The sequence below is a fragment of the Leguminivora glycinivorella genome, chromosome 26 (genome assembly GCF_023078275.1).
Source record: "Leguminivora glycinivorella isolate SPB_JAAS2020 chromosome 26, LegGlyc_1.1, whole genome shotgun sequence".
NCBI classification, from domain to species: Eukaryota; Metazoa; Arthropoda; class Insecta; order Lepidoptera; family Tortricidae; genus Leguminivora; species Leguminivora glycinivorella.
In genome coordinates this window covers 422450-450250 of record NC_062996.1, presented here as the reverse complement: position 1 = coordinate 450250, position 27801 = coordinate 422450, and the positions used below count along the sequence as shown (strand labels likewise).

Genomic DNA, 27801 nt, shown 5'->3' with positions numbered 1-27801 from the left:
ATTTACGTTTACGAGTTATTTACGATAAACGAACCATATAATCGTTTTTAAAAAGCAATTCTAGTCCTACTAAAATGTCTACCAATGCCAATTACATTCACATTAATAAAATCACTTCTCTTGAATTGGAGCGTGGCATAGCCAGTCTCAAACCTCTGAGCTCCCCTGGTCCAGACAGAATTCCATCCTATGTATATCTTGAAGGACTGCCAGGAGTGCTTAATAGCACCGGCAACTTATATCTTCAACCAAATTCTGCATTCTGGAGAATATCCTTCTCAATGGAAGGTCACTCGTGTGACGCCCATCCCGAAGTCGAGTGATACGGCCAACATGGAAAATCACCGCCCCCCATTGCCATTCTCTCCGCGGTTGCTAAAATATTTAAAATTCTTTTGAACAGAATTATCTCTCCTAAACTAAAACCTTTCCGTTGCGACGCACAACATGGTTTCAGGCCAAAACGCTCTGTTGCCAAAACGTGCTGTACTTCGATTTCAAAAAAGCCTTTGACCGCGTAGACAACTACGTACTCTTAAGCCAATTATGCAGCATTGGTTTCTCGCGTTAACTGCTTTGCCTTTTTGATAGTAATCTACGTAATAGACGGCAATATGTGCAGTACGGATGCTTTGTGTCGAGTGCCTACCCCACCCGTTCCGGGGTCAGTCAGGGCTCTATTCTGGGTCCTCTGCTCTTTGGCGTTATGGTCAATGATCTGGCCTTGGTGCCTAAGCTGCTATCTATGCTGACGACCTGAAACTAACTTACAGGGTCCAGGAAGAGTCTGACTTACAATCTTTACAAAGTGATATTGATCGGGATTATGAATTGAGTCTTGTAAAAAAACTTCAGATCAATGTTGACAAGTATGCGGTTATTACTTTTCGTAGTGCGTAGTCCCCTGTGTAGGCAGTATCTCCTGGGTTGGAAACCCATCGCCCGTGTCACATCGATACGGGACTTGGGGGTTGTTTTATATTACCACCTTAACTCTCATGAGCACATGACAATGCTTGCTGCAGACTGTTACCGTAGGCTTGGGTTAAAAAAAAAACGTTTTTGCGTTTCTTTCATAAAAGAAAAACCGGCCAAGAGCGTGTCGGGCCACGCTCAGTGTAGGGTTCCGTAGTTTTCCGTATTTTTCTCAAAAACTACTGAACCTATCAAGTTCAAAACAATTTTCCTAGAAAGTCTTTTTAAAGTTCTACTTTTGTGATTTTTTTCATATTTTTTAAACATACGGTTCAAAAGTTAGGGGGGGGGGAACGCACTTTTTTTCCTTTAGGAGCGATTATTTCCGAAAATACTACTATTATCAAAAAACCATCTTAGTAAACCCTTATTAATTTTTAAATACCTATCCAACAATATATCACGCGTTGGGGTTGGAATGAAAAAAAATATCAGCCCCCACTTTACATGTAGGGGGGGTACCCTAATAAAAGATTTTTTTCCATTTTTAGGGTTCCGTAGTCAACTAGGAACCCTTATAGTTTCGCCATGTCTGTCTGTCCGTCCGTCCGTCCGTCCGTCCGCGGATAATCTCAGTGACCGTTAGCACTAGAAAGTTGAAATTTAGTACCAATATGTAAATCAATCACGCCGACAAAGTGCAAAAATAAAAAATGGAAAAAAATGTTTTATTAGGGTACCCCCCCTACATGTAAAGTGGGGGCTGATATTTTTTTTCATTCCTACCCCAACGTGTGATATATTGTTGGATAGGTATTTAAAAATGCATAAGGGTTTACTAAGATTGTTTTTTGATAATATTAATATTTTCGGAAATAATCGCTCCTAAAGTAAAAAAAAAGTGCGTCCCCCCCCTCTAACTTTTGAACCATATGTTTAAAAAATATGAAAAAAATCACAAAAGTAGAACTTTATAAAGACTTTCTAGGAAAATTGTTTTGAACTTGATAGGTTCAGTAGTTTTTGAGAAAAATACGGAAAACTACGGAACCCTACACTGAGCGTGGCCCGACACGCTCTTGGCCGGTTTTTAGGGTTCCGTAGTCAACTAGGAACCCTTATAGTTTCGCCATGTCTGTCTGTCCGTCCGTCCGTCCGTCCGTCCGTCCGTCCGTCCGTCCGTCCGTCCGTCCGTCCGCGGATAATCTCAGTAACCGTAAGCACTAGAAAGCTGAAATTTGGTACCAATATGTATATCAATCACGCCAACAAAGTGCAAAAATAAAAAATGGAAAAAAATGTTTTATTAGGGTACCCCCCCTACATGTAAAGTGGGGGCTGATATTTTTTTTCATTCCAACCCCAACGTGTGATATATTGTTGGATAGGTATTTAAAAATTAATAAGGGTTTACTAAAATCGTTTTTTGATAATATTAATATTTTCGGAAATAATCGCTCCTAAAGGAAAAAAAAGTGCGTCCCCCCCCTCTAACTTTTGAACCATATGTTTAAAAAATATGAAAAAAATCACAAAAGTAGAACTTTATAAAGACTTTCTAGGAAAATTGTTTTGAACTTGATAGGTTCAGTAGTTTTTGAGAAAAATACGAAAAACTACGGAACCCTACACTGAGCGTGGCCCGACACGCTCTTGGCCGGTTTTTTATTTTTGCACTTTGTCTGCGTGATTGAAATACATATTGGTACCAAATTTCAGCTTTCTAGTGCTAACGGTTACTGAGATTGTCCGCGGACGGACGGACGGACGGACGGACGGACATACGGACAGACAGACATGGCGAAACTATAAGGGTTCCTAGTTGACTACGGAACCCTAAAAATGTACGGGTATTACCGATTCTTGTACCCAACAAATTCCTTTTGGGGACGTTTGGTTTCTTCTCGTTAGAAGTTAGGCGTAATGTCGTGCTGATGTCTGTTGCATGTAGTATTTTGAAGGGGGAGTCAGATTGCCCGGTTTTAGTATCCCAGCTAGTACGTCTATTTGTTCCCCCTGTGACGAAATATGCTTTTCATGAATGTAGGCACCCCCTACTGGCGGTGCCGGCCGCTCGAAACCGTGTTGTGTTTTGCCGCAAGTAACCGCTAGTTCGTGCACTGCAAATGGTGAATGAGTTTTTAGACGTGGCACCTAATGTTGATATTCTTACATACTAGTTGTATGTCTTTCCCATCACGGAACAATGGTGTTCCGGACCTTTGGGAGGCGTGCGCGGGGCCGAAGCCAACGCGTAGAGGCCCTTTCGACACTTTAATGTAATGTAAGGGGTACACCGAGCGGATGTTGCCCTTGCCCGTATCATGGGACACACGCAGAGGCAACACCCGCCAGGGTGTAAGGACTATTTGAGAGTTAATGGAATCTAAAATGAACTGGTCTATTTTGATGAAAGTGATGGACTAAATACTGGGCTATGGATAAAAAACCGGACGCCTGCCTAATAAAACGGTATCCAATTTTATTTCCGGCAGACGGTGACTCGTCCCCAAAAGATGGGCCCCCACAAAAAGCGACATCCAAGATGGCTCAAGGGCAACACCGGTGTGAGAACTCAAGGGTGTCGAGAGGTGTACACCGCTTTCTGCCCAGTGGCTGTTAAGCCACTGTACCAACTCGCGTCTTATGCAAATTTTCACTTCCACCCCTGGGGCATGTAGCCCTAACGACTCCACTCTGGACGGCCAGCCAAGGCAAGCCAGAGGTAGAGAGTACTGTCCCACCCACCCGCCTTACGGGTAACAGAACTCCCCAGGAGCATTCGGGTACGTGGGGTCGCTGTTCCCCAACAGCTCGCCACAAGCTGCCCTGCGTTGACTGATTGCACTGGTAAAACCAATGGGCGATGGGGTCGTCACATCCCTACGTCATATCCCTAGTTTTATTATTATTATTAGTTAATTATTAGCTTTAGATTCTAATATACCTATTTTTTTTATGATCTCGTTCCCAGATTCATACTTGGAGAGTGCTATGTACTCCTTAATTGTCATTTTGTATCAGACTGAGAACTATAAGCAATTAAATCAATTGTGTAAGATGTAATACATATGATGTGGATGTACTGTAATAAATAAACAAAATAAACAAAATATTCTTGCGAGAAGATGGGCGTTTATACGTGACGAATGCATGAGGTTTTGTGTTGGATTGGATGCTAGGCCTTCATCTGTTATTTATTAGTTATGTTATGGTATGTTGTTTTGATTTGGCTGTTTATTTAATATTTAATTTTGTGTTACTTGTTGTAATGTTTATTTAAAATTTACGGTGCTTTAGTTTTGTATACTTTCATACTGTGTAATTTTCTTTGTGTAAATGAATAAATAAATCTATTTAAATATTATTGATCCTAGCGAAAAAACGTACAAAACTTTTACTGTAGCAAATTTTATCTTTGTTATTCCCGTTGATGATTGATCTAGCTGTGGACCACCGTTTTTGAGTTATCAACAAAAAGCGGCCCATGTAATCTATTTAAAAATACTTTCTAACTAAAATATTGATTCTAGCGAAAAAACGTATAGAACCTTTCTTGTAGGAAATCTTATGTAGATTTTTTCTCGTGGACATTTTAGTCAGTTGTGGGCCACCGTTTACGAGGTATTTACAAAAACGGCCCATGAAATCTATTTACAAAATACTTTCCAACTAAAATATTGACTCTAGCGAAAAATGTTATAGAACCTTTCTTGTAGGAAATATTATGTAGATTAATTCTGTGTATCATTAGTTTTGGCTGTGAGCCACCGATTTCGAGTCATTAACAAAAAACGGCCCATGTAATCTATTTAAAAATACTTTCCAACTAAAATATTGATTCTAGCGAAAAATGTTATAGAGCCTTTCTTGTAGGAAATATTATGCAGATTAATTCTGTGTACTATTAGTTTTGGCTGTGAGCCACCGATTTTGAGTTATTAACAAAAAACGGCCCATGAAATCTATTTAAAAATACTTTCCAACTAAAATATTGATTCTAGCGAAAAATGTTATAGAACCTTTCTTGTAGGAAATATTATGTAGATTAATTCTGTCTAATATTATTTTTGGCTGTGAGCCACCGTTTTTGAGTTATCAACAAAAAACGGCCCAAATATCTATTTAAAAATACTTTCCAACTAAAAAATTGATCTTAGCGAAAAAACTTATATAACCTTTCTTATAGGAAATTTTATGTAGATATTTTCTGTTTAACATATTTTTTTGCTGTGGGCCACCGTTTACGAGGTATTGACGAAAAACGGAGCATGTCATCGATTAAAAAAAACTTTCTTACTAAATTATCCATTGATATATTGATCCTATCGAAAAAACGTATATAACCTTTCTTGTAGGAAATTTTATGTAGATATTTTCTGTTTAACATATTTTTTTGCTGTGGGCCACCGTTTAAGAGTTATTTACGAAAAACTAAAAAATTGACTTTCAAGATCGAATGGCAGGGTACGGACCCCACCTCATGTCATGGCATTATTTTTCCATGGCTAATTAGACCCCCATCTTTCACTGGTAAAAATGACAGACTGCCTCAAGAACCTTTTTTGGAATTTTTTTTTACCACTTTGCACTGTTCTGGCACGGTGAAGGACCCGGCCAAATGATCTGGCATAAATACTATGCGACTTCTGAGGAACTCTATTTTCACTTTTTAATAATTCCAGGTTGCCTCAAACACCTTTTTTGGGCCTCAAAAAATTAAATCTTTAAAAATTCGTAGCTCGATAAAGCCCCGCTCCCCAGCTGCCAGACTTGCAGACCTGATGTTGGCTATGATCAGAGAAGCATCTGAGCACCTTTCCAGGTTGCCTCAAGGACCTACTCCAAAATCCTGCCAGCTCTTGGACCAAAAGTCCAACCAAACTATTAGAGATCGGTATGTCGATCTTTACAAAAAATATTCAACTTGGTGGGCCGCTTCATTTCATGGCCGCGTTTCTACAAAAAGAAGTGAAATCCCACCAATAACATTCTGTAAAAAACTAGCCAAGTCTCGATGGAGCTGCTTGTTTATCTCTAAAACGTAATGAAATCTAGACAAAGTCGTGCCAAGTCTAGGGTTCCTTACTGCGATTTCTTTACCAATATTGTAGTTAATGTTGTGTGACTTGGCCGTTGAAGGGTACAAAACCAGGTGCTCCATGACATCATTGCACGAATCTGTCGCTGTCTAATTCTTACATATTTATAGTGTTCTTGTAGAGTTGGTCCAATCTAACTCTGCAATGTATATGATTGCAGATATCGTGGTCATGTTTTTTTACGTTTAAAAGTATAAGTAAAGGAGATTGATTGATTTGTTTTAGTTTAAAATAACATGGGCAATAGCATGTCGTGAATTATTTATAATTATAACCTGATAACACTTTAATCGCGTATAATTTTATTAATATCCGTTTAGTCCATGGGCCAGCTGGTCCAATTTTGCCAAACGGTATAATTTGGGGGTACTAAGTTTCCTTTTTACAGCAGTTAGGTAGGCTTATAGGGATGTTAAAAAACCATGATTGCCATCTCAAAATGGTAGCTAAACAAAATGGCCGCCAATCCAAGATGGCGGATATTGAGTTTTAGAAAATCGACCATAACTCCAGAAGTATCGGACCGATTTCATTTTTATTTTTTTTAAACGAAAGCTCTTTTTGTGTACTCAAATACTTGTCATATTCATTGTTTCGGTAAATTCAACCATTAGTTAGTAATTAACGAAAGATATTAAAAAAATATCTTTATTTCTTAGACTTTTTGTCAAAAATCATGTTTCTACAAAATATCCTGCATATTCTAATTGTTCAGAATTAAAAAAAATATATATGTATATATTTCGTAATGGCAACACCAATAGAACACTGGTTCAAAATTAGCGTCAAGTCACTCTCTCTTGCTCGTAAAAGCTCCGCGCGGTAAGCTGCATTTTGTAGCCCGCTTTCGTCGAATATTTAATTTTCGTATTAGCTGTGTTTAAACTAGTCAAAAGTTGCTAGAAATAGATTCTGTGCCTTGAGATCAGAAGAAGAAGACACTGGAGCTGTGGTATATCAGGCGTGCAGGTAACCTTGGAGTATTGGTGAGTACGATCTGGTCTCTGAGGACCTCGCCGCCTGACACAGGAGCTTCTACATCCTACAAGCCCAGGTTAGTTGCCTTCCCTCTGAATTTCAAGGTGTTTTTTCGAAGTAATCTCATAACTGTTTTTTCGTGTTCATAACCTTGTGTCGATCAAAATTAAAAAACCCAAAATTTACAGTCCGCTTAAACATTATCGCACAATTATTATTTGGTCCTACGACCCGGAGCTTGGAAAGAGCCTGTGGAGCTTTAGTTTTGTCGTGTTTTAAGCTATTCTTCATTAATTTGGTGTAAAATATTTCGTTTCGTGTTCCCACCAAAAATAGAGGGTAAGCTTATAAAATTATAAATTCTTTCGTGTGTGACTCCACAGATACGTGAAATTGTATAGGTCTGTGGAAATTGTGTGAAACGGAACGCAACTTTACCATAGACATTAGTGACAGTGACATTGACGTTAGACTTGTCTTGTGTCATATTATCGTAAACAACTTGGTATTTTCGAAGTTTTCAAACCTTTTCGTAGTGTAGTGCCTAGTTTTATATTCATCAACAATGAGTGACGATGAACCGGGATGTGCTGACAATTCGCGGGTAGCGCGTGACTATGCTGTGTTTAGATTGGAACACATAGAAGCCTCCAATCTTCTTGGTTATGTTGAACAAGACTTGATTGATTTAAGTAATCAGTTTCATAAAGCTCAAATCAAAGTATTAGCAAGTTTAAGCGCTGTACAGAGGCAGTCGGAGTGTGCGTTAACAAGAGAATTAGAGACTAAATTGAAAGCTGTCCAAGCTAGATTGCGCGCTCAGTTACTGAGTGATATCAAACCAGTAGAGGTCGCGACCCCGTTGAACCTGGCTCATTTGCCCAAAATTTCGATAAAAGCCTTCGATGGAGAACTTGAGTCGTGGGTTGCATTTCGTGATTTGTTTGACTCCCTGATTCATCGGCGGAACATACCTAAGGTAGAAAAACTGCATTATTTAGTAACCAGCTGTCAGGGTCATGCTTATGATTTGATAAAAGGATTTCCGTTGTCTGATGACAACTATGATGTTGCATATCAAACATTAGTAAAGTATTACAATAAAAAGCGACAAATTGCTATAGTATATTATGAAAAATTATTAAATTGCGAGTCGATGAAAAATAAGCATGATATTGACAGAGTAAGCCGTCTTTTCTGTGAAAATCTTGACATTTTGTCTAAATTTCAATTGCCTGACAAGAATTTTATGCTGTTTTATCTTTTGTGGTCCAAATTGGATGTTAGTACACGCGAGGCCTTCGAGTTACAGTTGGAATCTAATGTGGATATTCCCAAATTTGAAGACTTACAGTCATTTATAGAAAAAAGAGGTCAAGCCTTGGAAAACTCCAATAGTAAAATAAAAGTACCTGCGGTAAATACTAAATCAAATAAACCCGTTACTCATATAGTTAAAAATAAAACTTCACTGATGGTGCCCTCAGCGCCTATTCTAAACTGCCCAGTGTGTGCTTCCACTGGTCATGAGTTGGAAAAATGTCCCAGTTTTTTAAACTTATCTCCCATTGATAGATTTTCGAAAGTGAAAGAGAAGAGGCTGTGTATTGTATGCCTAAAGCCCTCTCATAGTATGAGACATTGTAGATCAGCTGTTCGCTGCAATAAATGTAGTTTTCGACATAATTCCCTGCTTCATTTCGAAAAGGAAAAGGTGGTTGAGGATGGTCAAGAGTCCAAACCCACTACACAGTTGACTGCATTGTCCGTGCACACTCATGACACACCAGTAGTTTTTGCTACTGCTCTCGCCCGCATTAAAGATGGTATGGGTCGTCTGGTGCCTGTACGGATTCTTTTCGACAACGCTTCGGCTTGTAATTTTATAACTAAGCCGTTTGCAGAGAGACTTGGGCTACCAATAACTAAGTGTCACCGATCTATCAACGGTATCGAGTATATATCAACAGCACCACTGGGGTCCACAGTTTGTGAAATATTTCCCACTAAGGGAAATAACAAATTTTCTTTCGAAGCCTTCGTTCTGTCGACAATTTGTCCGAATATGCCTTATAGTGAATTGGATTCTTCGGCATGGACACATCTGAAGGATCTTGATCTTGCTGATCCTCAGTATTATAACCCAGGGCCTGTTGACATTCTAATGAATGTGGGTCTTTTGGTGTCAGCCCTTCAACCTGGACTAGTGAAGGGTGAGGAAGGTCAACCCGCAGCGATCAACACTGTCTTTGGTTGGTTAGTCATGGGTGACTGTGGCGTAGATATTGAGTCCTCTCGTTATCGTTCTCGTTCTCGAACAACTCCTGAAAACAAAAAGGATTGTTATCATGTTTCGTCGCTCTCTTTAAGAGAAAATAATAATCAGACTCGGGAAATTAAAAATGTCGTAAGTCCTAGTACTGATTTATTTAAAACCAATTTATCGTGTCGTAGTGGCGATGGCCTCTTGAGTGATCCCAAGATGTGTCTTCTCGTTTCGTCGGTGTCTTTGGACAATAGTATCAAAAGGTTTTGGGAAATAGAAAGTGTCGTTAGCCCAAACTCTGTTACTTTGAGCAAAGATGATTTGTCGTGTGAAAACCTTATGGGTGCGAAATATTGTCGGAATCCTGAAGGAAGAATGGTGGTCCCATTGACTTTCAATAACCTTCAGGATCGCCCCCGGTTTTCCAACTCTCGTGAAATCGCACTTAGGCGACTTCTAAATTTAGAAAAGAAGTTTGATATTAACTCTGAATTTCGGACAGCATATGTCAATTTTATGAATGACTATTTGGAGTGTGGTCACATGGAGGAGGTCAAGGCTCCTTCGTCGGCTGAAGGTCCTTTTTATTATATACCTCATCATGGAATTTTACGCCCCGATTCGGTTTCTACCCCTTTGAGGACGGTCTTTAATGCTAGCGCCAAGGATAGTCAGGGAAAGTCTCTTAATGACACTCTGCTGCCAGGGCCAAAATTACAAAAGAATATTTTCGATTTATTAATTCGGTTTCGTTGGCATGCTGTCGTGTTCACTGGGGACATTAAACAAATGTATCGCCAATTTTTGGTGGATAAGCATCAAGACTGTGATTATCAACGCATACTTTGGCGTCCGTCTCCTTCTGAACCTGTTAAGGACTTTCGCCTGCTTACGGTAACTTACGGCGTCTCCTGTGCACCCTACCAAGCATTGTGGTGTATCTCGAAGCTGGCGCAGGAGTTTAGCGATACTGCTCCCCTGGGTGCCGCCGTTCTCAACAGGGACACGTATGTTGATGACATCGTATCAGGCGCAGATTCGGTAGAAAATGCCATACTCATTCGTGATGAGTTAATAGAAATCTTAACTTCTGCTCGGTTACATTTAAGGAAATGGACTTCCAACGATCAAGGGTTCCTCGCTAATTTGTCAGATTCCGATTTATATTCGGAACATTTTCGTAATTTCGAAGACGTTCACGACGTCTCCTTAAAGATTTTAGGTTTGTTATGGCAACCTAAATCTGACACATTTTCGTTTAAAACCTCCAACGTTGAGTGCCGTTGCACAAAACGGTCGATACTTTCAGAGATCGCTAGGATCTTTGATCCCTTGGGGTTCCTTTCGCCAGTGGTCTTCCTGGCAAAATATTTTATGCAGTTGTTGTGGGCCTCCGGACTCCACTGGGATGCGGATGCTCCAGCACCCATCGCTGAACAGTGGCTCAAGTTAAAAGCTCAACTGTCGTGTTTGAGCGCATTGTCAATACCTCGTCGCATGGTTTTGTCCCATGACATTCAGATTCATGGCTTTTGTGATGCTTCGGAGCGAGGATATTGCGCAATAGTGTTTTTTCGTATGGTTAATGATGACGAAGACATTATCATTCGTCTTTGTTGCGCCAAAAGTAAAATTTCCCCACTTAAACGGTTGTCCATTGCGCGTTTGGAATTGTTGGCTGCTGTGCTTTTAGCTGATCTTGTAACGTCAGTTCGTCATGCATTAAAGGACTTCCATTTTGACGTCAAAACTTATGCTTGGTCTGATTCCACCGTGGCCTTGACATGGATTCGGTCATGTCCGTCGCGATGGAAAACGTTTGTCGCAAATCGGACCGCGGCGATTCAAGAGCAAATTGCTCCTGATTGCTGGCACCATGTATCGAGTGGTGATAATCCAGCGGATCACGGATCTCGGGGGTTGCTTCCCGCTGACTTATTGCAGTGCCAGTCATGGTGGGCGGGGCCTACGTGGTTGTCTTGTCCTGAAAAGGATTGGCCAAAGTCCCTCGTGCAAAGTGACGGAGCGGCATTCGAGGAAGAAAAAGTTTTAACATTGTTTAGCGCAATGAACTCGAGTTTTATCGAGCAAATCCTTTCGAAATATTCGTCATTTCGTCGTATCGTAAATATTTTGGCGTATTGCTTTCGTTTTCTTCATAATTTCATGAACCCTTCGTTGAAAGCCTCGGTTCTGACCCTGTCGACGTGTGAAACCAACTCGGTGATACGATTTCTCGTAAGGCATGTCCAGGAGCATGTCTTTTCGACCGAAATTCGTCTCATCAAAAAGGGTTTAACTAACTCCCTGCACAAACCTCTTCGGAAATTAAATCTGTTTATCGATGAAGAGGATTTGTTGAGGGTGGGCGGAAGGTTGACCCATAATCACACGCTCGACTACGATAAGAAACACCCCATGCTGTTGCCGCGTGAACATCGGCTGACGGCTTTGGTGATAGAAGAATATCATCGTAGGTTTTCCCATCCGGGGTTACAAACCCTGCACAACCTTATTGTTCAGGATTTCTGGATTCTCTCACCTAAGCGGGCGATCCATTCTGTCGTTTCGTCATGCATCAGATGCTTTCGCGTGCGCCCACAAGTGGCCCCACCTCCTCTCATGGGAGACTTACCGTCATTTCGTATTAGCCAGTTGAAACCATTTTCTTCTGCTGCAGTGGATTATGCAGGGCCTTTCACAATTTCGTTGGGTAGGGCAAGAGGCAGCAAATCCTACAAAGCATATATTTGTGTCTTCGTTTGCACTGCCACCAAGGCAGTCCATTTTGAACTCGTTTCTGAGCTCACTTCAGAAGCCTACTTGGCAGCCCTGCGCCGCTTCATCTCGCGTCGCGGCCGCTGCTCAAGAATTATATCGGACCAAGGCCGAAATTTTATTGGCGCCAGCAATATACTTAAAGATTTAATGGCGAATGCTTCCCAGAAGGAGCAAATTGAATTCGTTTTCAACCCGCCGGGTAGTCCACATTTCTCGAGCTTGGCCGAAGCTGGAGTCAAATCAGTTAAAACTCATCTGTCACGGGTAATAGGTTTACAACGTTTGACTTATGAAGAATTTTATTCTGTCCTGACCCAATTAGAGTCTATGCTGAACTCACGGCCTTTACCGCCCGTCAGTTCAGACCCTAACGGCCTATCGGTACTAACTCCTGGTCATTTCCTCACACTCGAACCTTTAACGATATTACCAGAAAGCAATTTCACTGATGTTAAGATTAGTCCACTTCAAAGGTGGAAACTACTTCAAAAAATACACCAAGATTTTTGGCGCAAATGGCACTTGGAATACTTGCACACCTTGCACCAACGCCAAAAATGGTTCAACAAACACCCTGACTTAAAAGTTGGGACTCTTGTTCTCATTGTTAATGAGCAATGCAGCCCACTAATTGGCCTTTAGGCCGTATCGTGCAATTGCATCCTGGGAACGACGGGATTTGTCGCGTCGCCACCATTCGCACAGCCTCTGGACAGTATAAACGCCCAGTTGTAAAACTGTGCCCTTTACCTCTTAACGATAACTAACGTCCCCGTGGTGCGTCACTCATGTAGAGTCTGAATAAAACTCAAGTGTGTGACAAAAATTAGCAATAATTTAGATATAATTACTTTCCATATAGCTTATAAACTAAAAAAAAATAACTTACTGTATTTTTGGTGGGCGGTAATGTTCAGAATTAAAAAAAAAATATATGTATATATTTCGTAATGGCAACACCAATAGAACACTGGTTCAAAATTAGCGTCAAGTCACTCTCTCTTGCTCGTAAAAGCTCCGCGCGGTAAGCTGCATTTTGTAGCCCGCTTTCGTCGAATATTTAATTTTCGTATTAGCTGTGTTTAAACTAGTCAAAAGTTGCTAGAAATAGATTCTGTGCCTTGAGATCAGAAGAAGAAGACACTGGAGCTGTGGTATATCAGGCGTGCAGGTAACCTTGGAGTATTGGTGAGTACGATCTGGTCTCTGAGGACCTCGCCGCCTGACACAGGAGCTTCTACATCCTACAAGCCCAGGTTAGTTGCCTTCCCTCTGAATTTCAAGGTGTTTTTTCGAAGTAATCTCATAACTGTTTTTTCGTGTTCATAACCTTGTGTCGATCAAAATTAAAAAACCCAAAATTTACAGTCCGCTTAAACATTATCGCACACTAATAAATATTTAAATGCAGAAAAATAGTTCCATTAATCACCTTTAATTTGATGTATAAAAGATACAGATTTAATTTAAAAAAAAAACACGTGGAGGCTTAAATTTAATTCTGACTTCGTTGAAATTCACCGTTGTGCATACGGTACTAAAAGCAAAGTTCAAAGTTTTAGATTGCTAATACGCTATTTTTAGTATAATTCTGCAATTGTACTTACAATTAAGAGAAGAACTGAACATGATAGTATCCGACATCCATTAGCTTTAATAATATAATATAATAAGTCATAGGTAAACTACAGTTTTAGATATTTAATTATTTGAATAAAATTTCCTTATTGATTCAGGGCCAACCAACCGAGATAATACAAAATAAATAAACTAGACACAGTGAGTATGAGATTCTATCTCAACACATTAACCTTTTGACCGCCATGGACGGATATAGCTGTCGCTGGAAATGATTCCTAAGGACGCCAACGATGACCATCAGTTTTGCCAATGTAATTGGGACCCATGCGAGCCTTTTTAACGCCTAATTTTGCTCAAATAATCGCGATCCACGTCTGGTGCCCGGGCCACGACTTGTCATATCTTTTTCACTGCAGAAACTCTGATCGGTGTTCGAGAAAACTTATATTTAGTTAAAATAATCCTTGCATACACGAGGTGAATAACACACCCCAAATGACAAATAGTCTTGAGATATGCACTATAATGCATTAATGAGGCATATCTATGAAGTATCCGACTACTAAACGACCTGATATAGGTACCTACCGAATAAACCTTAATTTACGCACAAAAATATAGTACTTATCACCGCGAATGTAGATTGTAGAGCCAATATCACTAATAATCACCTTCAAGACAATCACAGGTAACAGATTAATTTTCTCCTAATTTTTCGAACTTTTATAGCAGGTTTTCTTGAGCTAGGCTTCCACGACTTACGTGCCCGGGCCCGGCCCAAGCCCATTTTAGAGTAGCAATCCGACCTCTATAACTCTGATCCGTCGCCACATCATCTCGTTTCGTTTCCATCGTAGAAAGACATACCGAACGTGTTGTGCTCTATATGCAACTTTTAGCCTCTTCATTTGTACATTGCTAGTGTCCAACGTCTCGCAAGCTTATGTCACGGTGTGAAGTACACACTGATCAAACATGTCGGTCTTCAGTGTCTGGTATTCTGGCCCTTAAATACGTCCTTCAGCCTACAAAAGACATCCAAGTCCTCTGTGTGATCTCCGCCGGCAGCAGGCCGATCCAAGTCTCTGTATTGTGTTATAGTTCGACAAAACTCGACGTTTTGTGCCTATTTTGCGTGATGTAGGGGATTTAGCTAGTCCTACTAGCTCATCTGCTCGAGAAATCCTATTAAACTTTTAATGTTGAGTAAGAGAACCTCGGAGAAGTCTCTCGGGGATCCGAGATGATTTTTCCTGTATGGAGCCACACTGCTAACTGCAGCACCAGGTGAGAGGCTGTCTGCTCTGTTTTCACGCACCCTCGTCACAGGGGAATGTTCATAGCATTTTTTATGAAAATATGTTTGTTAAATTGTCTACCACCTGTTCTTACATTGGTTACCATTCTCAGGCGGACTTTCACTAGTTGAAGGAGCGTCTTTGTGAGTTTTCCATTGATGTTAGGCTTGGCTTGTTTGACCGCAGCATTTGATCTGGGTTTGCCAGTGTGTTGTGTGTAGTTTCCCATTGAGCATACCTTGCTGAAGGGCATCGGAAGAATCGGCAGTCGACCCCTGCCTGGCCAGCTCGTCGGTCGCATCATAACCTCGAGATCCTCTGTGTCCTTTGGTCCATTGAAGGATAATTTTGTTATTATGACTTACCTCCGTTAGTCGTTTACGGCATTCCTTAACCCAAGCTTTATTTGTTGTACAGGATAACTTGTTCTGAAAATTGGAGCTTGGGATAAGCCTGTCCTTGCCATAACTTTCAATTTGTACATATATGTTTAACTGGTTTAACTTAACTATTTTAACCCAACACTCACCGACGGCATACAGTTCCTTCAGCATCTGTTGGGGACCATGTGCTTCTTTGAAGATGCCGATGTTACCCGCAATCCGCATATCGGAGATAATTGAGACATACATTTGTACATCCATCATCCCTATTAAGGCTTTTATAAATGCCTTCCTGTTAAAAAACTTGTCCAGATTGCAAAACCTCGGAGTCCTTCTCTACTAATTGAGATTCGTCGATACGGCTGCTAAATTTTCTTCTAATTCAATGTCAGTTTGCATAGAAATATTCGCATTTTGGTACACCTTTTATGAAAATTCAACTAACGTTAGTAGGTAATTAAAACGTTTCTTATTAACGTCTTCTAACGTTTTCCCTTCGGTAATTACCAACAATAGATGTTAGCATTATTTGGCTTTACTTTAAGCGGTGATAAATGTCTCAAAGTTTGTCCATCCGGTATTTCACGTCTTCGTTGTTTAGTAATCGGTAAAATATAGGTAAGGAAAATCTATTAATGCTGTACTAAAGAACATTTCCAAAGTTTACCCGACTTCTGGGGGTGCTCTGCTTTAACCCGCTCGTGCGTAGGTTTTTTTTTCAAATCGAGTCCTTGAATGCAAAACGATTTTCAATTCGGAATACGATTTTAACCCTTAAACGCAAGATGATGAAGGAGTATGCCGTATCCCAGACACAATCGCAACAAAACTGCATTGCGAATTCGCCAATATATGAGCGAAATTAGGCATTACCCCGTAGGGTCCCAATTTCATTGCATTTGGCGTCCGTATCGTTGGCGTCCTTGACAAGAATTTCCGGTGACCACCGTGGCCGTCCGTGACGGTCAAAAGGTTAATGGTTCTATCTTGATACTTTCGACACAAAATGTTAGTCATATATCTAGTATACTTAAATACTTAATTTACATCATCGAGGTGTGTTGCACATATGATATCTAAACAAATTTTATCCTATAGTACTAGTCCTATAGTACGAATATCTACAAATTCATGGATACTCTCATGTCCAGAACTATTATTCTAATTGTACAATTGTTAAAATAAACTAAAAACGGCATATTCGTACTCTACAGCATCTACCTGAAGCTTTTAGTACTGTATGCGCAACGGTGAATTTCAACGAAGGCAGAATTAAATTTAAGCCTGTATGGGTTTTTTAAATTAAATCTGTATCTTTTATATATGTGAACGACGCAGGAGACGTCATTTAAATAAGTTCAAAATTGTAAATTAATTGATAACTTAGCTTAAGTAACTCTGAAAATAAATGGTTGATCTCTGCTTACATTCATTTAAGAGGCGGGCCTCAGGTCGCCTAGGCGGCCTGAGCCCCGACCTAGAATCTTATAAGATTCAAATTAGTATAAGAAAAATCGATTGCATAAGAATAAATAAAACAAATCAGTGTAGTAGTAATAAAGTTTATTAAAATAAATGACAAGTTCTGAAGGGCTAGGGAGAGCGCATGCGCGCGCAGCCTAGGCGCGAGAAGGGTATGCACGCGGGGGGCGCGATCGGCCGGGATTCGGCTATAAAACCGAGCCCCGATCGCGCTCCGGCGTCAGGGACGGATAGCCGCACGGACCACCAACAGTCGCTCGGACGCTCCTCCTGCTCTGCTCTCTGCCATCCTCGCTGAAATTTTCTAAGAAAATTGCTGCGGGATCGCGCCTGGCCTCCGGCCTGAGGGGAAGCCCAGCACCCATAGAAGCCTCGCCAATCGCCCTAGCCGACGGACTTCAATCTAGGTCTTACCTGGAGAGAGGTCTGAAAGCTAGGCGCTGAGCGGCGAAAATGCGTCGCGACGGATCCGCCCCCTGAACCCGACTGCGCACGATGCCCCGACACGCGCCGAGGCGCCCCCCCGCCCCCCCGGGTAGGGTGGGTACCTTGAGAAACGTGTTCCGCCATCTACCCGCACGAGGTGCATCGAAAACCGCGACCCCCCCCGACCAGCCGGTTGAGGTGGGTAGGCCGCAACGCGGATTTCTCGATGTACCGACAGAAAAACCACCACTTCAAGAACCCGCCTCTGGCTCCCCGGAGCCGAGGCCTGACGTCACATCGACCCCGAACACCTCTACGACCCCGCGGGAAGTCCCTTTCCGGCCTCCCCCGTGCAGTCACCAGGATCGTGATCGTATCCTGGCCGACAGCCCGGGCAAAGCCGGGTCCCTGCCCGTGTCGCCTATAACGGCACGCGCAAGGGATATGATCCATAGGCTCAAGGGATACTTCCACGGCGAGGAAGTGGAGCTCCGGCCAGAAGACCACGAGGCCCTTCGCAAAGCGGAGGCCAACCCCGAGTCCAGTATCGCCAAAGCGCTGGAACTACTGGGCAAACCACCAGCCCCAACCAAGCAGCCGCCGTCGTTCACGGAGATCATCCGGAGCATCGGCCCCCCACCGTATATCGCGCCGTATAAGGAGGAAGACACCACGGACCGACCCGTGGCCCCCTTCCTGGGGGCCGCGGCCACCACCCCGCCTGGCCCCGACAGCACGCCCAACGCCGCAGCCGCCCCTGCGGCTCCCAGGCCCGCGGTCGTGCCCACGGCCCCGCAACCCCTGCCGCAGGCGAGCGGTGACTCAGTCGCCGCCCCAACGCACCCCGAGGCCCTCAAGCCCAGGACCCCGACCGCCGCCACAACACACACCAGCAGCCCCGCGTCCGCCGCAGCGCCCGCTGTGGCAAACGGACAGCAGGCCGCACCCCCCGCGGCCCCCAGCACCCGCAGAACACGCAAGCCGAGCGCTGGCCCCCGCAAGGGCGCCAAACGCGCTCCTACTTGCTCCAAGGCGCCCCCACAGGGCACCATGGAACCCGCCAACCCAGCGCCCACCGCAGTCTCCCCGACCGGCCCCGGACCACCGGCCGGCCACTGCCCCCGCCGGCAGTCCGCCGCGCCGCTACACGCGCGCCCGCCGGACGAACGCCGCCACCGCTGCCAGCCCTCACGAGCCGACAGCCCAGGACGACGAGCAGGGTACCTCGTCGCCCCCGACAACCCACGCAAGCCTAGAGGACTCCAGCCACCCCACAAGGACGACGGAAATGGAGCACCCGTCGCCCCCACTACGCCGCTGACAGGCCACCTGCCAGCCGCAGACTGGCCACCAACACCAACGGAGACCAGTACAAGAAGCCACGCCTAGAAGGCACCCGCTCCACCCACTGAGCTTGCGTCAGGCCCGTCCCGGTCAGACGGGCTAGACGCAATCTCGCAGAAGCCACAGCTCTCAACGAGGGCAACGAAAAGACCCGCCCACTGTCGTGGGCGGCGGAAGATCCCGCCAAATATCCTGCATCAAGGATGGGAAGGCCACCGATGACCTAGAAAAGGCACATCGATGAAGACTCGTTCGTTCCGGCGTCAGTTTTGTTCGAGCCGCGCCAGAAGAAGCAACCCTCCCGAGCCCTCCGGACTAGAAGAAAGGAAGCAGTGTGTTATTGCCCGTCCTGCTCGCACCCCTATGACCCGATCAGCTGATCGGCGAAAACAGCTGATCGCCTTTCGATACCTACAGTCCACATATCTACGTACGATCTCATTCGTATCTAGGGCCGAACACTCACATTGTTTGGTCCTTAGCGAAGCCGGATCTCTGAAGCAAGAAGAAAAAGGGCAGGATGGCAATAACTAGAAGCAGAAACGGAGCTCGGGAGGAATCATCTGGCAGCGGCGGCACTAATACGAACACCGATAATACGTCCGCTACCGCTGGGACGTCCGCGACGGACGGCACTACCGCGACGGACGGCACTACCGCCACGTCCGACACCGACGCCACGGGCACCACGACTGGCACGGGAACCACGGCGGACACAGAAGCAACGACGGAATCAGGAGCAACCACGGAGGATACAAGCGCGGCCCAAGAAGAGGTCACGCCCGAGGATGCCGCCGTCGCCGCCACGCCCGCCGACACCTCTGGTATCAGAGCCACGCCCGCCGCCAGCACCATAGCCACGATCGTCGAAAAACAGCTGATGCCTCCACCGCTCGGCACGAAGAGGTGCGCTAAGCCCGCTCGATCACACCGATCCAAGGCCTCCAGCAAGAGGCTCCTCGCGGAGCTAGAAGCCAAGGAGAAGTTAGCCGAGCTGGAGCTCAAGCGCATCGAAGCCCAAGCTGCGCTGGCAAAAATCAGAGAAGAAAGAAGAAACCTCTCCTCGTCGGGTGAAGACTCCGAACAAGAAGAGGAAGACCTCGGCCCCAGAGATTAGCCGATTGGTTCGACCGCCCGATTCAAGACGCGGTCGAACACCACGCCGCGCGCCCCCTGCGCACCGCGCGCGGCACCACAAGCAGACAATGGATGTGACGTCACTCGCAGCAGCCCTGACCGACGCCCTACAAGCGAACAGATCGAACAGGAAGTACCTGCCAGACCTGCCGTCGTTCAGTGGACAGTGCGCGGAGTGGTTACAGTTCAAAGCCGCTTACAACGAGTCGGCGCCTAGTTTCGCGAACAGTGAAAACGTCGCTCGCATAAGAAAGAGCCTCAAAGGCGCCGCCCTAGAAGCCGTCAGTGCACTCCTCATCAGCCAGCCGCGTCCAGACGATATCATCAAGGCCCTGGAACGCCGCTACGGGAGGCCCGACGCACTACTCCTGAACGAGATGGAGAGAATAAAGGCCTTGCCACGACTAGCCGAGAGCCCGCGCGACCTGTGCACGTTCGCCGGACGTATCGCCAACGCCGTGACAACGATCGAGATATTGAAGAAGCCTCAGTATCTTCACAACCCCGAGTTACTGAGGTCTATAGTGGAAAAGTTAACGCCCATATTAAAAAGTAAGTGGTACGACTACGCCGCGAGTGATGAAGACACGCCGGAACTTAAGAAGATAGCCGACTTCCTCAACAACGAAGCTGACAAGTGCACGCCCTATGCCCCGCCCGAGACCGTAGCGGAGCCCAAGGAAGCACGAGCCACGAAAAAGAAGCCCGAGCGTACCTGCGTAGCCGTCGCCGAAGTGAAGAAAACAAAAGAAGAAAAGTTACCCTGTCCAGTGTGTGACCAGTCCGCCCATCAACTGCCGACGTGCCCGCAATTCACTAAGCTGGGCACGAACGAGCGGTGGGAAATAGCGAAGAAGCACAATATGTGCTATCGGTGCCTCGTCAGCAAACATCGCCGCTTCGTCTGCCGAGCCAAGCCCTGCGGTCATCAAGGCTGCGCTATGCGTCACCACAAGCTGCTTCACCACGAGAAGGCCCCGACAGACACCGTCGCCGCCTCGAACGAGCCGACGCAGCCCCGCAAGTCCGACGAGGTCGTGGCCATAGCCGTCAAGCAAGCCGTACACGCCGCGACCCGGGCGAGCCGCGCCTACCTCAAGATGGCGCCAGTACTACTCCGGGGGCCGCACTCGGAAGTGGCTACGTTCGCGCTCCTAGACGAAGGCAGTACAGTGACTATCATCGACTCTGCGATCGCCGCCGCCCTCAACCTTGACGGGCCCACCGAACCTATGTGGGTCCAAGGTGTGGGCGGGAACGAGATGGCGTACGAGAAGAGCAAGAGAGTGGATGTCCGCATACGCAACAAACACGGAGGGGACGAGCAGCTAGTGACGAACGCGCATACAGTCGGGCGCCTTGACTTCACCACTCAAACGATCAGCGAGCGAGAGATAGACGACTGTGAACATCTGCGGGACATCAAGCACCTGTTGACATATGAAGACGCTACACCGGGAATACTGCTCGGACAAGACAACTGGGAACTCGTTGTGTCGCGCAAGTTGAAAAAAGGACGGCGCGATCAGCCGGTAGCATCTAAAACGCTACTAGGTTGGGTACTACACGGTTGTCGCCACTCACAAGCGATACCCGTAGCCCACTGCTGCGCACACCTTACGCGCATACAGCCCGACGGGAACATCGAGAACGAGATGAAGAACTTCTTTGCGCTCGAATCACTCTCGATCGAGCCGAGGAAGCCCCGTAGTGATCCCGAACAGCAAGCCTTGAAAACGCTAGAAGAGAAAAGTCGACGCCTCCCCGACGGGCGCTTCGAGACCGGCCTGCTGTGGCGACAGGAAGACATCAACATACCTGACAACCGCGCCGACGCCCTCAAACGCCTACACACACTAGAGAAGAAGCTGGATCGCGACGCGGACTTGAAGAAGCAGTACACCGAACGAGTTGACAACCTGCTTGTGTCCGCCTACGCCGAGCTCGCGCCGACACCGAGCAGCGGGAAAACCTGGTACCGCCCCACTTCGCAGTGCGCAACCCGGAGAAGCCGAAGATAAGGTTAGTCCACGACGCCGCGGCCACCTCACACGGCCGCAGCCTCAACGACATGCTTCTCGCGGGCCCCGATCTCCTGCAGTCGCTGCCCGGCGTTATCATGCGCTTCCGTCAATACGGCGTGGCGGTATCAGCGGACATAAAGGAAATGTTTATGCAAATAAAAATAAGAGAAGAGGACCGCGACGCGCTGCGCTTCCTGTGGCGAGGCGATCGACGCGAAGGCGGCCCGACAGAATATCGCATGACATCAGTCATCTTCGGCGCCTCTTCATCCCCCTGCACGGCGCTGTATATAAAGAATAGGAACGCACGCGAGCACGCGGCCCGCCACCCAGAGGCCGCGCGGGCGATCGAGCGAAATCATTATATGGATGACTACCTGCAGAGCTTCCCCAGCATAGAAGAGGCGAAGAGAGTGTCGAGCGAAGTGAACCACGTACACAAGAAAGCTCGCTTCGAGCTGCGCGGCTGGGCTACGAACGAACCCGAGGTCATCGGCAAGAAAGAGCGAGAGGGCGTCACCGTCTCTATCGGCGGGAGCGAGATAGAGAAAACACTCGGCCTACTGTGGGACACGCGAGAGGACTGCATTCGTTTCAAACTCAATACGAGACGAGCGCCGCCAGAATTGATCAAAGGTCAACGCCCCCCTACGAAAAGAGAGGCCCTCAGCATCATCATGTCAATATTCGACCCGCTGGGCCTCATCTCGCCAGTGACGACGCCCGCGAAGAGGATCATGCAAGACACGTGGCGCTACACTACGGCCTGGGACGAAGAAATACCAGAAGAGCTGCGTGAACGCTGGGGAAATTGGCTGCAACATCTGCGCGACCTGGGTGACCTATCGATACCTAGATGCTACGATATCGCGCCCGCGCCCAAGTACGAGCTACATACCTTCGTCGATGCGAGTGAAGAAGCCTACGCCGCCGCTGTATACTGGCGCATGACCCGAGCTGACGGCACAACAAAGGTCGCTCTAGCCGCCGCCAAGAGCAGAGTCACGCCCACGCGCCTCGTCTCGATACCCAGACTTGAGCTCCAAGCGGCCGTCCTGGGCGTGCGACTCGCCGAGGCCGTCGGGAACGAGCACGACTTCGAGATCGACAGTAGAACATACTGGAGTGACGCGCGCACGGCCCTAGCATGGATACGCTCAGAACCCCGCACTTACAAGTCATTCGTCGCGCACCGCCTGGCAGAAATCGAAGATTACACGAAAAAAGACGAATGGCGATGGGTACCGTCAGCACACAACGTGGCCGACGACGCGACACGCGCCGCGCCGAGCGACTTCGACACCCGACACAGATGGTTCACCGGGCCGGCCTTCCTATACGAACCGGAGGAGGCCTGGCCGCAAGAAAACAAGATGAAAATCGAGCCAACAGGGGAAGAAAAAGAAGTCTGCTGCTCCGTCGCGACGCCGAGAAAAAGCCGCGCGGCCGTGCCCGCCATCGAAAACTTCTCGAAGTGGACAAGCCTATTACGCACGGCCGCACGGGTGCTGCAGTTCATCGACCTCTTGCGCGAACGACAAAAAAGTCGCGCTTCACTCGCGACACAGTGCATCGCCGCGGCGCGAAGGAAAAGGACGCGCGCAAACAAGGACAGCGACATCACCTGGGGAAAACGAGACAAGCGCGCTCCCGTCGTACCCAAGACGGTCGAGAATAGCCGGAGGAGAAAATACATAATACTAGAAGCCAGATACCTACTCGCGGCTGAGAAGGTACTCGTGCGAACCTCGCAGGAAGATAGCTATGCAAGAGAGAGAAAGCGCATAGCCGAAGGCCTCGCGCCGAACAAGGACGACCGGCTAGCCAAGCTGAGCGTGTATCTCGACGAAGACGACATCATACGACAACGCGGCAGAATAGCGGCCGCCGACGACATAAGCGAAGACGCCGTGCACCCCATAGTGCTGTGTGGTAAACATCACTACACATATCTATATGTTTCCCACGTGCACGAACGGCTACACCACGGGGGCACCGAGACCGTCGTCAACGAGCTTCGCCAACGTGTATACATACCGAAGATAAGACCTGCGGTGAAAAAGGTGATCGCGCGCTGCCCCGAGTGTCGACTACGCAAGGCGAAGCCCGCCGGCCCGCCTACAGGGGACCTACCTGCCGCCCGGCTGGGGCATCACCTGAGGCCCTTCACATACACGGGGCTTGACTACTTCGGCCCGCTTGAAGTGACCGTCGGCCGACACCGAGAGAAGAGATATGTCGCGCTGTTTACCTGTATGACGTCAAGAGCCATACATCTAGAGGTGGCCGCCTCACTAACCACCGACTCGGCCATCAACGCGCTGCGCCGGTTCATCGCTCGCCGCGGCTGCCCCACGGAGCTGTGGAGCGACAACGGGACCGCTTTCAAGGGAGCGAACCGCGAGCTGACGGAGGCCATGAGAGAGGCCGCCCACGCTCGCCGCATCAACTGGCGTTTCCTACCCCCCTCCTCCCCCTTCATGGCTGGTGTGTGGGAGAGAATGGTGAGATCAGTAAAGGAAGCCCTGAAGACCACGCTGCACGAGCGATGCCCGAGCGATGAGACACTACACACCCTGATGGCGGAGGTCGAGGCTACAGTCAACTCGCGACCCTTGACCTATGTCGCGACCGATCCAGAGGACCCGCCCGCGCTCACTCCGAACATGATCCTGCTCGGGCCAGACTGCCACTCCCCAGCCCCGGGAGACTTCAAGGACAGCGATGAGAGCGCGCGGCAACACTGGAGGCGCGCCCAATACCTGGCCGACACCTTCTGGCGCCGATGGGTGCGCGAGTACGCCCCTCTACTTCAACACCGGCGGGAGCCCCGCGGCGAGGGCGTCGAACCAGCCGTCGGCGACGTCGTCATAGTGTGCGATAACAACCTCCCACGCAACACATGGCCGCGAGGGAGAGTGACGCAGACGTATCCAGGCAAGGACGGAGTCGTACGAGTCGTCGACGTCACCACGAGCCGCGGTCACGTCCTGCGCCGGCCCACCAAGAAGATCGTCGTTCTACCAGTAGGATCGCACGGCGACGGCGGGAGAAATGTGAACGACGCAGGAGACGTCATTTAAATAAGTTCAAAATTGTAAATTAATTGATAACTTAGCTTAAGTAACTCTGAAAATAAATGGTTGATCTCTGCTTACATTCATTTAAGAGGCGGGCCTCAGGTCGCCTAGGCGGCCTGAGCCCCGACCTAGAATCTTATAAGATTCAAATTAGTATAAGAAAAATCGATTGCATAAGAATAAATAAAACAAATCAGTGTAGTAGTAATAAAGTTTATTAAAATAAATGACAAGTTCTGAAGGGCTAGGGAGAGCGCATGCGCGCGCAGCCTAGGCGCGAGAAGGGTATGCACGCGGGGGGCGCGATCGGCCGGGATTCGGCTATAAAACCGAGCCCCGATCGCGCTCCGGCGTCAGTTTTGTTCGAGCCGCGCCAGAAGAAGCAACCCTCCCGAGCCCTCCGGACTAGAAGAAAGGAAGCAGTGTGTTATTGCCCGTCCTGCTCGCACCCCTATGACCCGATCAGCTGATCGGCGAAAACAGCTGATCGCCTTTCGATACCTACAGTCCACATATCTACGTACGATCTCATTCGTATCTAGGGCCGAACACTCACAATATATCAAATTAAAGGTGATTAATGGCACTATTTTTCTACATTTAAATATTTATTGGAATGTGCAAGGTATTTTGTAGAAACATGATTTTTGACAAAAAGTTTTAGAAAAAAAAATATTTTTTTACATTTTTCGTTAATTACTAACTAATGGTTGAATTTACCGAAACAATGAATATGACAAGTATTTGAGTACACAAAAAGAGCTTTCGTTTAAAAAAAATAAAAATGAAATTGGTCCGATACTTCTGGAGTTATGGTCGATTTTCTAAAACTCAATATCCGCCATCTTGGATTGGCGGCCATTTTGTTTAGCTACCATTTTGAGATGGCAATCATGGTTTTTTAACATCCCTATAAGCTTACCTAACTGCTGTAAAAAGGAAACTTAGTACCCCCAAATTATACCGAATTCTTCACTGGCCCATGGACTAGTTGGCTCGTTGGGTGGACGACATTCAAAAAACTGCGGGGCACTTCTGGATTAGCCCAGGACCGGGAGTGGCGTGCACGAAAGGAGGCCTATGCTCAGCAGTGGGCGATTAATGGCTGAAATGATGATGATGAATTTTATTATCTTGAAATAACCATTACCTATAGTCTATACATACTGACTTTCTCTACTCTTCCACATCAACATAATCAACATATGGTACATACCTACACCGTGTCCAATAAGTTTGAATACAGCACAAATAGCCAATAAAACAAAATGAACAAATAGTTACTACATTATTATTATATTTTATGAATGGCACTCTTATTTACTACATTCACAACAAATGTTTTGGAATAACTCCAGCATTAACTTGTTTACCAGCCTCAAACGCTTCTCAAACGGATCACACGCGGCACGCACCGTTTTCTTCACATTTCATCCCAAATACTCTCGATTACCTTTTTGAAATGATCTAGGTTTATGATTTTATAAAAATTTAGTCTTCAAAGCATGTATGACCATACAAAATAGTCTAATACGCCTAAACCTGGAGGCCTGGGTGACCACTCATGTTTCGGATAAAAAACTGCCAAATTAGTCTGAAACTACGCTAGAATACCATTTGCCGAATGTGCTGGAGGTGCGTCTTGTTGGGACACATGATACTCATTCCCAAGCATCCTTTTTAACTTTAAGGCATTTTTTTCTCCAAAACCTTGGTTTTAAAGAAAAAAACGTTGATTTTAACGCTTTTATCTGTAAGTACTGAAGGTAGTTTACCTCGCTTACATACTGCATCCCACACCTGGGCCGATGGTGAGCTCTGGAACCTAGGCACATTTTTCTAGTTGCCCGGAACGTTATCTATCCTCGGTACCCATAATAGTTTATTTTGGACACGTGGCGTCTGTTTTATCACATACCTCACCGTGCCGTCACCTGCGTGCCGAGCAAGTATTTTGTTGGCACTTTACCTCTTTGTTTTTCTTAGACACTTCGGAAATTTCATGTACTTTGTGCTTGTATTTTATTAAGAGGAATATACTCTTTAGTTTAAATAAGAATTTGATGGCCTGTGATCCCTATATCTTTAGAACTGAGGTAAAATGTGAGTATTCGGACTTATTGGACACGGTGTATCCATACCCAGTCGAACTAATCACTATGATTGCTGATTACATTGAAATTAAAACGGTAATTAATTACAGAAAGTAATCAACAAGATTATAAATCGTTTCTGCTCATTTTTCATCTATCCGCAGTTCACTAAGGCGGATAGAAACATAGAAACGAATTGGTAAGTAAAGTAAATATTTATTGCAAACCATGGTAAGTACAATTGGTGTTATATGTATAAAAAGTTTCACATAGACCCCGGTGGGGTGTAGCAAAGTCCTTATAACTAGGGTTTACAATACCTATAGAACATGCACTAAACGAAGGCACCAAATTTGAAAAATGTAGGGCTCGCCAGCCAATTGTCTTCATGAAACGCGTGCCTTCCTAAACCTCGACTTTGGCGGAATCATCGACGACTTCAACGAGCCATAACACTTAAAAATTGATTGAAAATGTAGGGGCGACGAAGGTCGAATTCCCAAAGGAACTTTGAATTTCGCGACGTTTTTAGTGCCAATATTTGTTCGACTTTAAGTAAATATAGTCAAACAAATCTTGGCACTTGGCAGGCGGGTGGTCTAGTGGTAATGACGTTAGCCGCGTAAGCTGAAGACCCGGGTTCGATTCCCGGCTCGACCACCAGTGGGCTTTGTTTTTGCTTTCGTGTATGATATCTATTTCAATTTATAATTTATGTATAGTAGTGTGACTACTAGAAATATTCAATGAAATAATTTGATTTGTTCCCTAGGCCTGAAAAATAATATGAAATCCCTTTACAGTCCTCTCGAAACCGCCCAAAAAGCGATACTTCCCAGCCCATTTTAAGGAACGTAAAGACAATATTTCATTGCATGTAAATACCTAATTATATTTTTTAAGAATAAATA

The 27801-nt window shown here is 46.0% G+C and overlaps 2 protein-coding genes across 2 annotated transcripts; both read left to right on the top strand.

Annotated features, from left to right (window-relative positions):
• The first annotated feature begins 17281 nt into the window (after positions 1–17281).
• Positions 17282–18601, top strand: LOC125240062 (proline-rich receptor-like protein kinase PERK10). The gene has a single exon (XM_048147908.1). It carries the CDS (start codon positions 17282–17284, stop codon positions 18599–18601), a length of 1320 nt encoding a protein of 439 aa, XP_048003865.1.
• A 3163-nt stretch (positions 18602–21764) lies between these two features.
• On the top strand, positions 21765–24800 carry LOC125240061. Its single transcript, XM_048147907.1, has one exon. It carries the CDS (start codon positions 21765–21767, stop codon positions 24798–24800), a length of 3036 nt encoding a protein of 1011 aa, XP_048003864.1.
• Positions 24801–27801: the final 3001 nt, after the last annotated feature.